Here is a 16,227-nt window from a genome sequence, read left to right on the forward strand (position 1 = left end):
AGGGTGGAATGAAAATTAATCCAAAATTATTTACAAAAAAATAATGGAAAAAAGTGAAGATTAAATCCAGAGGTATCAAGGACCTAAAGAAAAAATAAAAACAGAAAGAAAATAAATGGCCACAAGGAGGAGCCAGAGGATGAATATAGGATAGAATTTATTTTGAAATGTATGTTCATCCGATCGGCATAATAAAATACCCTGATTAAAATAAAGGGTTATGAAGACAGACTGATTGCTTCAAATCCCAAATCCACTGTTACTTGTCTGGTGACTTTTACAAGTTAATCTCTGTGCTTTATTTTTCTTATTAGTAAAATTGGCATAGTACCTACCACAAAGGTAATTAATGCAAGCATATAGAAACAATAATAAATGATAGCTATCACTATCATTATATCAGAAATAAGCTTAAACTATTCTCAATGATCTTAAGATTGGAAGGAAACTTGCAACTTCCCAGGCACCATGGCTAAGTCCAGCCCCACGTCTCACCAGTAAAGTTCCATTATATGATTTTTTTCATAGCACTTATCATGATCTGAAATTATCTTGCTCTTTTCTTTCTTGCTTCTTTGCTATCTGTGCTCACCACCCTCCACTAGGATATAAGCTCAATAAGAGCACAACTCTTGTAAGTTTTGTTCAGCGCTTAATCCCCAGAAAATGAACTAGTACTTGGGACATACACAGTGATAAATAAATATATGTTCAAATAACTGATTAATTAATTCTCTCTGCAATGTAAGTTTAGTAGTAATTTTAACAGAACACCTTATATCCCAATATACTGTGACATGAATCCTCAGTTCAAATACACTTGACCAATTAACTTTCCTTGGTCACATCATACTCATTCAAACTTCCCTAGCTTTGTTCAGATGTTTGTCCTGCCTGAGACACATTTGTCTTTCCTCTCTCTTCTTATGCAATCTTTGCCTTTCCTTCAAATCTTAACTCAAGTCTTATGTATTTCATTTGATTATTATTTAACTTTCTTACTTACAGATATTTTGTAAGCATGTGCATGATAAACTTCTCAGTGTTACGGGTGCAGTCTAACACATTTTTTCCTTCATTTTCTCCACTGTGTCTAACAAAATGCTCTGCTACCATTGTCTGATGGTTATTCATTGTTTAGTTCATTAATATTTAATAAAACACATTCCACTTTTCAATCCACATGTTTAAACTTTCTGAAAACGAAAGAAAAATATTGATTATGCTTTTTTTCACGACAGGAAATCCTAGCCTTCTCCAAAGATAAACAGAGTTTAATATGTGTGTAGAAGGCTAGTAAGTCAAAGGTAAACCAACAATTTTAATGCACAGGACTGAGATAAGGAACAAGATATCACTGATAAATGCACCCAAGGGCTAGCTTAAAGATGGTGTACATTTAGAAGTCTGTAAAACGATATCACCAACTGCAAAATGCTCATTCCTTTTGATTTTTTCAGTTTAGAGACATTATTATAACACTCATTGTAGTCAACATGACTTTCTTTTTGTCTTTCTCTTCTACACATCCACTAGTCCTCGTTATATGTTGATCAGTCTTATCCACAGTGAGGTGCATTCCACTAGTTTCCTTTGTTTTTGCATCTCTACTTTACCATTGTGATCCTAGTGTATTTTTATTCATTCTTCAGCTATAAAGGTAGATAATAGAATCTGGACAATACCTAAATTCGAAAGGTGTCTTTATGTAGTGGAAAGAACTTGGAAATTAGGTAGATGGTACTGCTTTTTACAAGAAATATGATCATAAAAAAGTCCCCAAATTCCTTAAACTTCTCTTTCTACATGTGTAATGTTAGGGTGAAAATGCCTATTGTGCACATATTCTTTCATTCACCAAATATCTATTGTATGGTAACTGTATGTCAGTCACTATTTTAGTACCATAAAGTACATTCTTGTGGGGATACATGACAAAAATGTACACATATCGGAAGACTATGTGTGGGAGCCATCCTGTGGCTGAGTGGTTGGGTTCGCATGCTCTGCTTCCGTGGCCCAGGATTTCGCCCATTTGGGTCCTGGGCAGGGACATGGTACCTCTCGGTAGGCCATGTGGAGGTAGTGTCCTGCATGCCACAACTAGAAGGACCCACAGCTAAGATATATACAACCATGTACTGAGGGGATCAGGGGGAAAAAAGCAGAAAAAAAAAAAAGAAAAAAAGAAGACTCGGTGTGCCAGACAGTGATGAGTGCAATGGAAAGAATGAAGGAGGAAGAGGGATAAAGAATACAGGCTGGCATGTGGTGGGGTGAGAGAAGTGTTCTAAATACTAAAAAATAAAGGGTAGCTAAAATCTAAGACTCTGTGCTCCATAAGGACTAAGACTATAACGTTCTCCGTGAATAATCACCACCAATTTCAGTGTCTGAAGCATATTCAATTAATAAAATATTTGCTTTAAAATAAATAATTTATGTAAAAGTGACTCAATCTCTATAATATTAAAAAAATAAAAATTTTTATTCCAAATTCAAATTCATCAGGATATTTGGAATAAAGGACTTTTTCAGCTACACTTTCCTAAGCCAAGAAAAGAGGAAGTGATAAAATATGCAAGCAGAAATAAAATGTTAATGATAAGCCCTTTAGGGTGACTAAAAAGTTATCTAGAAAAGCCTCTGGATTTTGGAAAAGGAAAGAGAAAAGTCTGTTATATCTATCTCTTTTTCCTGCAGTTCTCTGCTTAGTTTTTGCTAACTCAGCTGGTATTTATAGGCTATGTAGAGGGAGGAAGCAGAATTAAGACTAATGTTATCAGGGGCTTCGTTGACCCTGAGAGTCTCTGTACTCACCCAGTGTATTTCTCACACCACAAGGCCATGTTTGGGGGATAAAAATAAAAGTATATATATATAAGTTATTTATTTTTTTTATTATCTTTTTGATGAGAAAGATTGTCCCTGAGCTGACATCCATGCCAACCCTGTATGTGGGATGCTGCCACGGTACAGCTTGAAGAGCAGTGTGTAGGTCCTTGCCCAGGATCTGAACCTGCGAACCCTGGGCCACTGAAGCAGAGCACGTGAAATTAACCACTACACCACCAGGCCAGCCTATATATTTTTATAGAACGTAGATCTTAACACAAGACACTCAGCCTGTGGCTAGAGTAATCAAAGATGCAAAAACCAGTGATGCATTACAAACATTAAGGAGAAAGAAACAAGGGAGAATCCAGAAGCCAAGATATAGGAAAGGAATATTGTCTGAGGCTTAGTGTTACTCATTTCAGCTTTACCTACTTCTGGTGTTAAATGGACAATTTTAAGCATTTATGAATCAAAAAGTAAGCCCAGCATATTCCTGGTTGTTTGCAAGAAGAATAAATGGGATATTTTTATAGTTAAATCAAGACCTGGAGATGTGGAAACCTGAACAAAGCAAGCTAATTGTTGTATTTCATACCTTCTTATACCTTCTGTTGATTGAACAAGAAAACATTTACAATAATTCTAAGGCTTCCAAGTGTCCACTGATCTTGCATTTGCATATTTGATTTAACTTACTGATAAATTTCAGAAGTTACTTGTTTGGTTACTAAGAGACCAGAATAAAGCTTTCTTGAAAACATGTCAGTTGAACTATACCTTCCACACTCTTTTCTCTCTGTCACTTAGTCACAATTATTTTTCAGTGTTTCTGTACATTTTGCAAAAAAACCCCACTACAGTAAGGCAGTAACAGAAAGAACATAGAAGAGAGGAGTTAAGGTGAAAGAAAACCCTTGGGTTTGGTGTGTGAGTAAACGCAGGCAATGGAAGAGAGGGAGGGTCAAACTAATTCTCAGCCTGTGCTGGAAGATTGGGGCTATCATGCACTGTCAGGAAGAGTGAAGAGTTACTTTGGCTGAAACAGAAGTTACTCGAACAGAAGTAGCGCTAGACGAATGGTGGAGTAATGATCTGGATTTACCAGCTTATGACTGGAAAACACTGAATATTTTAACTGAGATAAGAAATTCAGTGACAAAAGTGGGTTTGGGGATTTAAGAAATTTGATTATTTGATTTTTAGACATTATTAAATTTGATATTTACTTAAAGTAAGTGGGATTTTGATTAAATATTGGTTTTTGGTAAAAATATTTAAATCATGCTAAGTTTGGTTTTTAAAAATCAGGCAATGCCTTTCATGTTTGTTTTGTTCGTTCTTTACCTCATTCTCAAAATAATTCGAGGTATGCCGGGAAAGAAATTTTAAAATAAAAGATTATTTTAAGTGAATTGACAAAGAATTCAAAGTGGAGGAGAAAAGAAGAAAGAAAAATATATACAAGCGGTGCTAAAGGGAAAGTTAGTAAACAAAATACTTGACACAAGACTATGTGATTACTATATTGAAAAGTAAAGCTTTTCTGGCCATGGAAGTTTAACAAAAATATCTGCTATAAAAGTGTACAAGAGCAACTCTAATGACAAAAGAGACAGCACCCTCACCAATATGCCTACAAGTACAGCAGCTACCTTTCTATGACTGTTCTTATAACTACTCTCAATGTATGCTAAAATAGCAATTTAGAAGCCCATTTCATAAAGTTAAACATGTGAAATACTTATTATATTGTGACATAAAGAGCACTGGAATATAATCTTTTCCCCCACATAGTTCTTCATCTAAGGACCACTATACTTGAAATTACATGAATTCATTGAGTTAAGATTTTCCATTCCCGGAAATTCACTTTAAAGTGCAAACATTACTTGAGTGCAATACATCAAGTCACTAACTGCATTAGTTCACTTTATTTGATTGTTTTCCTTCTATACCTAAATTTGAGCGATATGAAGCCTGCCTCAAGTGAAGTTCTCCAATTTCTGAAAAAATTTGACTTGCAAAAGATGCAAGAATTTGGATGAATTCTAGGTCATAATTAGGAATGGTCTATTCCAGCCCAATACCATGAAACATCTAATTTGGCCCAAATTAGATCAAATTATATTAAACTCGCTCCTCACAAAGGGATAGACAATACATATATCTGCTGGTATTTTACCCATGAGTTTTCATCAGAAATTAGTTTATTGAAACAATATTATTTAGATTCTGCTAAGGTTAAGATGAAGCATGAACTTTTGTTCTTTGAAAGGATACACATGATGGAATATTGCTTCATTTAGAGTTGAAGATAAGGAAACAGGAAACAAATGCCATATCTACTCCTTTACCACAAGTTATTATTATTTTTGTATTTTCTTGTTCAAGGCCCATGTATCTTTAAGCAGCTATGAAAGTGCTTCCTGGAAGGAAAAAAAAAAGTGCCCCAACTCATATGGCTCCACCTTACCAGAAACAGGAGCATCACAGACTGACAGACATTGAAATCATAAGAGTGGACACTAACTACATTTTGCAAAGTCATTGAAGCTTGAGCTCACTTGTAGTCAAAGGAAAGTCATGCAAGATGAAGATGGATACATGACCTTAAATATTGAAACTCGAAAACCGACTCTCACCTCAGGTAAGAATGCCCAGAGCCAGCAAATTGGGAATTAATTATCTTAATAGGTCAACCTAGTTTCCTCTTTATCCTAGTGATAGCACATATAGTCTTATTTTCCTGAATGGCTTTCTTTCTCTACAGCACTTGAGTAGTATCTACGGAGGTTCAGATAGATTTATTTAGAATATAAACAACAAAAGGTACAAGCAAGTAACATTACATTAAGGCTTGTAGAGTTTAATGCTGGAGAGAATAGAAACCAAGGGGATAAGGGGAGAGAATGTTTCACAATCCCATTTTCTAAGATGTCAGCAAATGGGTGTGATTCTCCAGTTGTTGATTATAAAAGCAATTATTTATGAGAGTGGGCACAAAACAAAACAAAGACAAACACACAAAACCTTAACAGTTAGTTATATTTTGACTCAGAGAGAAGTCCATTGGGGATGGAGATGGATATGTGGAATGGGAGCTGTATAGTAAACACTATTGATGATCTCCACGGGAACACAGCCAAGATCTTCCAATGAAGATATTTCTATCACTTGGAAAATTCTGAGAGGGCAGGGACGGGGTGACACTGCTCCATAGCCATGTCATACTGCCAGCCCCCAACATCTTTATTGTATTCCCACAGTTGACCCTGCTTCCTCATCTTTGTGGCGTGTGATGGCTTTGATTCTGCTGGTCTTGTGCGCGGCGATGGTTGTTGGGCTGGTGGCTCTGGGGATCATGTGTAAGTATTGACTCATTGTCAAAGATTTGATCTGAGGAAGGCAATACCTAAAGATCCTGGTGTATCCCACTAATCTTAATTGTCATTATTGGACACTATTCTGATCATCATACATGTAGCTCAATATATTCTCAACAAAGGAGAATACTGACCTTTTTCTTCTGATTAAAATCACCTTTTAAATTTTTTTTATTAATTAAAAATTATTTCAAAAAATTGTAAACTTGGCTTTAAGATCCTCTTCAGAATGGATTCACGCTTTTAAAATTTTCTTTTTCTCCCTATCCGACGTATTTTAAGATTTAGTCAACCTGGAATTTTCTCAGTTTCACAAGTAAGTCCTATATCTCCTTGCATGAAATTTGGCTCATTTTATTCCCTCTTCTGAAGATGTCCTCCTTCTCATTTTGTTTAATGAATTTATTTACTTCCATGAAGAGACGATTTATATCCTACCTAATTAATAAATATTTTTTCTACCTGTAAACTTACAAGTCCTCTAATGTCACATTATCATCTGTTTAGTTGTTGCTTGTTTTTATATTGTTTACTTTTAAAAGATATTATAGGATTCTTCATCTTTTATTTACCTGAATACCACAGCACTTTGAGCACAATAGGAAATCGATATGCATTTTTTAAATGAATGGATGTTTTGGTATTACATGAAAAACAAAATGACAGCAAAATGCACCTCTGTGAAATCTGCTTAGAAATCTGCATTCAAGGAAAGTCAAAACAACAGCTTTGGGCGTGCAGTTTGATGGTGGCATTTTCTCATTTGTGACTGACTCCTTCAAATAGTTTGCTTGTCCTGGATAATTCTCAGATGCCAGTCTTGCATAGTTCCTAATTTGTTCTCTATACCCCCTTTACCCTAATCCCTTTTTAGCACTCATTTACTCGTGTATCTAGTAAACACTTCATAGATTGATAATTCTACTGAAATTAAAATTAATTGAAAGCTCTTTACACCATCCTTATTATCTTGATTACAACTTATTATGTAACTTTTACATCTAGCTGTCACACAGCAAAACTACCTACAAGCTGAAAATGAAAATCTCTCAAGAACTCTGCAACAATTAGCAAAGAAGTTTTGCCAAAATTTAATAAGACAATTGGAAAAAAAGGACAATTTAAGTAAGTATGGCTTGGTAACCTCTTCATCTTCTCTACCTCTGAAGTATTTCTGCGATGCTATTTGTAGGGAATTTTGAGATCTTAGGGAAACATGGGGAAAAATTAAGCCTGATTTAGAATGAAAGGATTGCTATGCTTGATTTCTCCTGAAGGCCATAAATGCAGCCCGTGTGACACAAACTGGAGATATTATGGAGATAATTGCTATGGATTCTTCAGGCACAACTTGACATGGGAAGACAGTAAGTGGTACTGTATTGATCAGAATGCTACTCTTGTGAAGATCGCCAACCAGAGCATTTTGGTAAGGAGATTTCTATGTCAAATATTTTGGAGTCAGAAGGAGAAAAACCTCAAGTGAAACATTTGACTTTAAAAAAATATATTTTGGGGGCTGGCCTGGTAGCATAGCAGTTAAGTTCATGCACTCCACTTCAGGAAGCCGGGGTTCACATGTTCAGATCCCTGACAAGGACCTACACAGGGCTTATCAAGTGATGCTGTGTCAGGCGTCCCACATATAAAGTAGAGGAAGATGGGCATGGATGTTGGCTCAGGGCTAATTTTCCTCAAAAAGAAAAATAGCAAAAACAAAATTTTTTTTCATGTCTTCCAGTTTGTGCTAATCTGAAACCTTGTCAAGCTCAGTAAAAACTACAACATTTGAGAGTAGTAAGAGGTGAAATAGGACTATGGGATTTTGAGTTCTGATCTTATCTCTGCAACTGTCTTTTAACCTTTCTCAACTTCTTTAATTCTATTTACTAATTCATAAAAGAATCTGGAAGTATAAAGAAAAGTAATATGATTGTAAAATATATGTAACAATGTTATGCCAATATTACATGGCTTCTCAGTGCCTGCTAAATTGTTGCCAACTTGAACAAACCATGATGCAAACTTCATTTTTTTATATGTTCTCCCAAACATAGTTTTGGAAGCAATCTCATTTGCATAACACGCAAGATTTCAGTTGAAAATTTTCTGCTAACCATCTCCTTTTCCACAATTCCCCCCTTGACAGCTCCTAACAAAGTCTCTATTTTCAAGCAAAATATGTCCACATCCACTCATGCGCTTTCCTTTTATTATTTAATGTAACTTTTCTCTTCTTTGTGAATCCTGGGTGCAAGCCAGAAACCAAGCCTTGGCATCTCCCTTCTACCCTACAACAGGTTTATCAAAACATATTTTTTTTAAAAGGCAAAAATTCTTGGGGCCGGCCCCATGGCTGAGTGGTTAAGTTCATGCGCTCCTCTTCAGCAGCCCAGGGTTTTGCTGGTTCGGATCCTGGGCGCGAACATGGCACCGCTCATTAGGCCATGCTGAGGCGGCGTCCCACATGCCACAACTAGAAGGACCCACAACTAAAATGTGCAACTATGTACTGGCGGGATTTGGGCAGAAAAAAAATCGGCAACAGCTGTTTGCTCAAGTTCCCCTTTTAAAAAAAAAATTCTTTATGCTATTTATCCTACAATTTCTAATATAGTTATTATTCATATTTTTGAATATTAAAAAGTAAAGCAGACATAAATTGGAATAGAAGATCAGGATTTGGGTTATGTGCAGGCAGAGATTCAACATTCAAATATTCAAACCAGTCATATTCTACAGAATTGCTACAGCTGATCAGCAAAATTGATTCATACTTTTTTGAGAGCTGAAGTACACAGTAGTGGACCAGACATGAGGATATTAGTCCAGTGACGTTCATGATCATTTGTGTGCCATGTTATTCTAACTTGCTATACTATCTACTTACTTTTTGTGGGCTCAGACTCACAGAGAAGAAATTCTGATAAATAAATTAACTTTTCTTTCCAATCAGGCAAAATAAGAGAGTGTCTGGAAATCTCAACTCCTACAAAGAGATTAGTTGGAGTCATATAAACGTGTCTTGAATCTTAGTACTCTAAATTGATGACAGATTGGAGATTTATAACTAAAAGAGGAAATAATGTAATTTTTGAGAAATAATAGTTAAATTTCAGACAGACTTCAGGTAGAATATACTCCCTATAGTGAAGTACATAATGTGGATGTATTTAAAAGAAAAGAACAAGAATTAACAGAAAGGTGAAAAGTGGCTCAAGCTTTAAGAAACAAGCAGTTAAAAGAAATAACTTTCACATAATATCTCTTACGGAATGCCATTTTGTCTCATATGTCTGTTAAGAAGCTCGGCTCAAGTCATTTTTTATTTGCCAAGAATGCCTTGTCCCCTATCTGCTTTTCTGGGAGGAATGAGAGTATTTAAACATTTGACCTCTTCTTAATTTTGTTGCCTGTAGATTGATTGACTCCATTAATTCAAAAAATATGTGCTGGAACTATTCCAGGACATGAAGCCATGCAGTTAATGAAACATACAAAAAGCTCTAACGTGATGGAGCTTATATTCTAGTTGGACCAATAAGCAATGAACAAAACAAATTAGTATATAATATAGTAGATAAGAAAAGTAGATATGTGTCATTTGTGAAGGCCTTTGAGAAAGACATCATATAATTCTCTTTTACCCAATCCACTAAAACAAATTAATAGTTATGTATGTAAGATTTGTGGGTAAGCTAAGCAATGAAACTAAAGCAAGTAGAAGTTAAATCTAGGGAATATAAAGTTTCACCAATAATGTATTTCTTCTTCATTATCCTTCTGTAGTTGTTTACCATTTATCTTATTTAAGAGACATATATGAGACTATTTGGACGTCTAATCTTCAATCGATGGAAGATAAACACAGAGAAAGATTAGAATATCACTTATCTTGTGTACAATTTTTTCCTGTGTCTTCCAAGTATTTTTTATTCCAAAACAAGTGAACTTGGTACAATTCTAAATACCAAATATAGTTAGTTAATATTAATATATACAAATAATCCAAACTTTTTTTTTGGCCCAGGGTCTTGTCACGAAGCTTTATCTTTATGTTAGTACAAGAATTGTGGTAGTATTCTGACCGTTATATTTAATTGTGTTTCCAATAGGAATATATCAAAAGCAGGACATCATTAATTCGTTGGGTTGGATTGTCCCGACAGAACTCTAACAACATGTGGTTGTGGGAAGATGGTTCAGTTCCTTCTGAAAATGTGTAAGTCAGTGGACACTCAAAATACAAGGCACAACTAGCAATTTTTATTCCTAAGATCCTCTATCCTCTTCAGTGCAAGTTACTTAACAGTTGGGAGGTGGCTCTATACCCTACCATAGGTTATAGGAGCAGCAGCTGAGTCACTTGCACCCTAATCCTAACAAGAGAACACGGGTTATGAGACGATTCTACTTTCCCTACCCACCCATTCTTCTGCTCTTTATCTAAGGTACAATCCACCTCTATTCCCAATATTTTTTCCCATTAATTTCTACCTCAACTTTACCATTGGAACATTTTATGTGTTCTTTTTTTTTCAGTTTGATCTAATTCTTTTCACATATTTTTAGAACAAAATTATCATCCTCATTATTTTATAGTTGAAAGTTATTATTTTGAGGATTCTTTTGACTTTGGTGTCATTTTACCTACTCTTCCACCCCAGGGATCTCCAAGAATCAGGCACATCATCATTCACAAAGTGGTTGTAACGTCCATGTTATGAGGCTCCATCCTTCCACAGATAATCCAGGCAAAAGGGACAATTGTATTAAGAGTTCCTTAACGTGACTTTCCATTCTCCAGTCTCAACAACTGTTTTTCATTTTGTATATCAAAACTGAAATGGTAAAACTAAACTGACTTGTACAATCTGATCATTAAATTTTTAGTTAATTTATTCAAAAGATATTTATTAAGTATTTACTGAGTAGGAGCCAAGGATACCATAGTACAACAAGCCTCTTCATAGCTCTTGAGCTTTATCTCTTACCACTTGCTGCCTCATTCACAACATTGCAGGCAAACCGATGTTCCATCTGTTCTTTCAACAAATCAGACTTGTTTTGTTGTCTTAGGACTTTAGTACTTGCTGTTTCCTTCTAGAATACTCTACCTCCAGAACTCCATGACTGGCTTCCCTTCGTGACTCAAGACTGTTTAAACGTCACTTCCTCAATGAGACCGACTTTAATTATTCGAACTAAATTAGCCTCCCTCCACTCACATCCACTCGAGTCTATCATATCACACTGTTTTGTTTCTTCACAACTCTTACCACTCTCTGAAATTTTCTGTTTATTGGCTTCTTACCAATATCCCCCAACTATAATGTAAGTTACCCAGTAGAAGGAATCTTGTCTTCATTTACCACTCTATCATTAGCATGTAAAACAACTTTGGCACATAGTAGGTATTCCATAGATTGTTGGCAAATAAATTAGTAAATATACATTCTTTGTCCTCTTGTCATAAGCAGTCTAGCAGGAAATATAGACAAATTAACAGACCATTGCAATACAGTCTGCTGTCTTATATCTGCTACCTTATAACATTATAAATCCTCATTTCAAAAATACTTAATCAGCTTACTTTTCCTTGAGCTCATTCCCATTCTGTTCAGCTACTTGCCTTACAGAGCTCTCCATCTCCTCTCTATTTATCTAAATTCTACCCTTCTTTCAAGACTAAAGTATGATCTTCTATTAAAAGATGAAAAGATAAAGCCTTTTGCATAATTTCAGATCCCCATCCATCTTTTGGTTTGGATTCCTTTTGTACCTAGCGTTTACTTGCTGCTTAATCTTATGCTGTATTAAATTGCTATTGAGCTTTTCAAATGTACATACTTTATACTCTCAAGCAGACTGGAAGTTTACCAGCAATGTAAAGTTGTGTTTTACTTATTTTCCCCATACTTTTTATTTCCACTTTGTGCAACAAAACATCATACATAGAGTTTGATTGTTGGTTGTTTATTTAGCTTTCTAAGGAACTCATTCTACCTTTTCCATTCACAGGTTTGAACATTCTGGAAATGAAGGAGAAAATATGGATTGTGCTTATTTTCATAGTGGGAAAATTCACCCTACCTTCTGTAAAAACAAATATTATTTAATGTGTGAGAGGAAGGCTGGGTTGGCGAAGGTGGATGAACTACTTTAATGCAAAGAGATAGGCAGGACATCACACACATGTGCTTGATTATACAATAAAAGACCTGGACGCACAAATGACTAGCCATAAAATTGATTATTTCTCCCTTTATTCCCCTTGAAGTCATCCTTACATTATCTTTCCGACCAACACTACTTAGTCCCATCTTTATATATCCCTTTATACTAACGGAAAACTTAGTCTCTTCTTTACACATCCAGAAGCTAGTCTGCGAGTTGATCATTTGTTTCCCAATTGTTCTATTTCCATCAATTTTCTTCTTGTCTTTTTTTTCTAGTTGAAATTTTATTTCACTTACATATTTATTTTAGATGAACTGACGTTTTTATGATAAGAAGTTATCCTTTTCTAACTCACTACGTTCTTTCTTTTCTTTCTTATTTTTTCAATTGAAGTCACATTGGCTTATAACATTGTCTAAATTTCAGGTGTGCATTATTATATTTCAGTTTCTGTATAGTTGCATCATGTTCACCACCCACAGTCTAGTTTTCATCCGTCACCATACATGTGTGTCCCTTTATTACTTTCGGCCTCCCCCACACTCTCTTCCTGTCTTTTATTCCTAATTATCTCAACATAGTATGACTCACTGCATGTTCAGAAGAAACATATAAATTTAAAATTGGAGCAAGAAAAGGTAGGGCTTAATGGACTTGAGCTGAGGATAATATCTAAGTTTGAAAACTATGCAAAATATCTAAGTTTGAAAGACAGCATAAGGTAGTGGAAAGAATACTAAACTTGGAGTCAGTAGAATAATTTGTATGCTATGATCACTTATCTAAAGTACACCATGGACCAGTCATGTAGCCTCTTTAGCTTCCATTCTCTCCTATTTCACATAGGGTAACACTTACGTCTTTCACAGTTCTACAACCGAAAACAAAACTTCAGAGTATTAACTAGACCAAAGTCCATTAAGGCAGACACCACGACTTTCCTATTGGCTTTTAAATGCCCAGCACCAAGCACAGTTCCCGGCTCAGAGCAAACAGAAAAATATTTGTTTCTCATTGTGTGAGATAATTCATTGAAAAGCTCTGCAATCAGTAAAATACTATACAAATGTAACTTCTATTCCAAATCTACCTCTGGTCAAACTCAACAGCAGTAATTTTCTGTGCAAAAGAAGAAAAATAAGGTTTCTAACAAAGCTGATGGAATTGAAAATGAGTAAATGCTTCTTAACAAGGCCCATAGGCTAGCAGAGGGAACAGCAAGTAAAAATGCTTTATCTAGTTCTTTTCCTGACAGTTCTATGCTTGGTTTTTGCTGAGCAACTCAGGAAGCATTTATAGAACATGTGGAGAGGCACCCTTTAGCAGGATAACAGGAAAAATTGCATTTCTTTCCCACAGCTTCCCCGAAGGTACTCTTTTTTCTTAAATTAGTGGTAATAAAGTGTATGAATGATTCTCAAACATCTCAGCTGAGGTGTTGTTAAAACATGCAGATGTTCAAATACAAATACTTATGGTATTCGGTTGGAAGGCTGAGGAGACACAGAAACCTTTTAGCAAGCACCCCCTCTTGATTCTGATATGAACAGTCTTTAATAGATTGTGAAAAACATTACTTTAGAATTTACTCCTTTATGTGGCTTTTGATAAGTTAATCACATTAAAACTCGGTTTCCTCATCTTTGAAATGGGTTTAAATATTATTACCTGGTTCATAAGGTAATTGTGAGGATCATTTAACATAATTATATAAGACATTGAGCAGAGTTCCAAGCATGCAATAAATACTCAATAAATATGTATTACTTTTATAGATTTGTGCACTATCGCCCAAAAGACACTGGAATATTTATCTTTTTTAGACTATCAATAAACAAGCAGTTTTGGTGGAGAAGGCAAGGAAAAATAACAGAAATACCTCAGATCCTGCTTCCTCTTTGAATGACACGAGATCTTTGCTTTCAGGGGATATACCATTACTTTCCTATTTTTATTGTTTATTTAGAGAAACCAAATAGGACATAACAGTTTAGAAGACTGTCCAAAAATCAGCCATATCTTTGCACTTCAATGTTTTATCTCCCCCAAATGGAAAAACGTATATTTATACATCACTATGAGATAACTAAATTTTGAAGAATAATATCTTAGTGCGTGGCAAAAACGCAATTGAAAAATGTAAACCAGTCAAACTGTACCTACAAAGATTATTTTTCCTGGTACTCATATTGAAAGCATATTACACATGAATTAAGAATAGTACAGATTTTAATAGCATGGGTTCTGTGATCAGACCACCTAGTTTCATATACTAACTCTTCCACTTACTGCATAGGTGAACTTTGGTGAATAATTTGACGTCTCTATGCTTCAATTTACAATTGTTACAAACGTACTAACAGTGGTAGAGCTGTTGTGAGAATCAAAATAATTCATGTAAAAGCCCTTTGAAACAGTAGCTGGAATGTAATGAATAATAAAGAACAGGTAGTATGATTAAAAGCATCAAGAGTAACACAAGTAACATATTAATGTTTTATTGAGAGAGCCCAATGGTTCCTCAAAGAAATTTATCAGAGAATATACTGTATTGGGGAAAACTAGATCTTTCTGAGCCTCATATTTAGTGCTTATAAAATTCGAGGGTACCTGGAAATTAATCACGACTCATTGAACTTCCTTGCCTGTGTTCTAATATTAGTCTTAATGCACGTTTGGTATGCTTATGTTTGTCCCCCTTTTTCTCAAGATAGAAATCATTCCATTGTAAAGGCTCTGGGGAGTTAAGCCACATTGCTTTTCAGATCAGAATCTCAGATCACTGAAATGAATATGATTTTAAAAATGAAAATCATGTGAAATATTTGGAGAATTTGCTGCAGATTCCCCATTTGCCTCCTGAAATCCTCTCAACCCCACCCTGTCCTGTCGCCTTGGGAGATAGAACTCAAATGAACGGCATTATCTGGGCAAACTTGGCCACTGGCTTCCAGATAATTCACTTATTGGGAGGTACTAGCAGTGACCAGAGGGTGAAAAGAGAGGGTGGTCAGGGTATTTATTTCCCTGGCTCTCGCTCTACCATGCCATGGTTTGGCAAAGGCTGCATGTTCTATATCTTAGACCATGCTCCCTCAGACAGGCCACAATGAGGCAATAAAGACCCTCCCTTTAACTCCTCAGGCCTAGGCGTCTTGATAGCTTCCCAATGCATTTTTCACCAGTCCTTTTTGGTTCCCATATCCTTCCCAAAGTCTTATAAACAATGCCTTTATTAAATGCCCTTAAGTTACCCCTTGAGTGTACCCTTTGTTTTCTTCTGTTACAGAGGTCAATGATTGATTAAGTGGGACACTAAAGTAAAAGAGAACATTGCAATTTTGCATACTGTTGGGATTTGCAGACAGCAAATTACCAAGACATGACCTTTGGCCATAAGGACAAATGACCAATAGATGAGTGATGATTAAAGCATCAAATTTCTAAATACAAATGCTGTAGTCACAGGATGTGGCAGAAATGGCCATCTATCCACTAAATAATTCATACTTCTTTTCCAGAGTGAAGTTGTCATAAATAGTTTGCTAGCCAGGCAAAAATTGCATTTATCAGGCCCAACCTTTAGATCCAAACATGGGCATTCCATTAGGGGATACAGCTGTGATACAGGCTACTTCTAGGTTATAGCTTTCAAGAAGCAAGTGTGGATTTGCCACCTTTTCTTTTCCTTTCCAATAGCTAGAAGTAGAGAATCCAGTGTTTTATAAGATAGGAACCTGTGTCCCATTTGGAAGAAAACTACCCACTAATCAGGATTACTCGAGCTAAAATGTCATGTGAGTGAGCAAGTTTTATTGTGTTAAGC

General features: G+C 35.6%; 1 protein-coding gene across 1 annotated transcript; it reads left to right on the forward strand.

Moving 5' to 3' along the window:
• Positions 1 to 5,233: 5,233 nt before the first annotated feature.
• CLEC1B (C-type lectin domain family 1 member B) lies at positions 5,234 to 13,572 on the forward strand. Its single transcript, XM_005610928.4, has 6 exons — positions 5,234 to 5,485; positions 6,105 to 6,203; positions 7,227 to 7,346; positions 7,499 to 7,650; positions 10,337 to 10,443; positions 12,243 to 13,572. Exons 1-6 carry the CDS (start codon positions 5,422 to 5,424, stop codon positions 12,385 to 12,387), a joined length of 687 nt encoding a protein of 228 aa, XP_005610985.1. The 5' UTR covers positions 5,234 to 5,421; the 3' UTR covers positions 12,388 to 13,572.
• The last annotated feature ends 2,655 nt before the right edge of the window (positions 13,573 to 16,227 follow it).

Source organism: Equus caballus, chromosome 6 (genome assembly GCF_041296265.1).
Source record: "Equus caballus isolate H_3958 breed thoroughbred chromosome 6, TB-T2T, whole genome shotgun sequence".
Taxonomy (NCBI): Eukaryota; Metazoa; Chordata; class Mammalia; order Perissodactyla; family Equidae; genus Equus; species Equus caballus.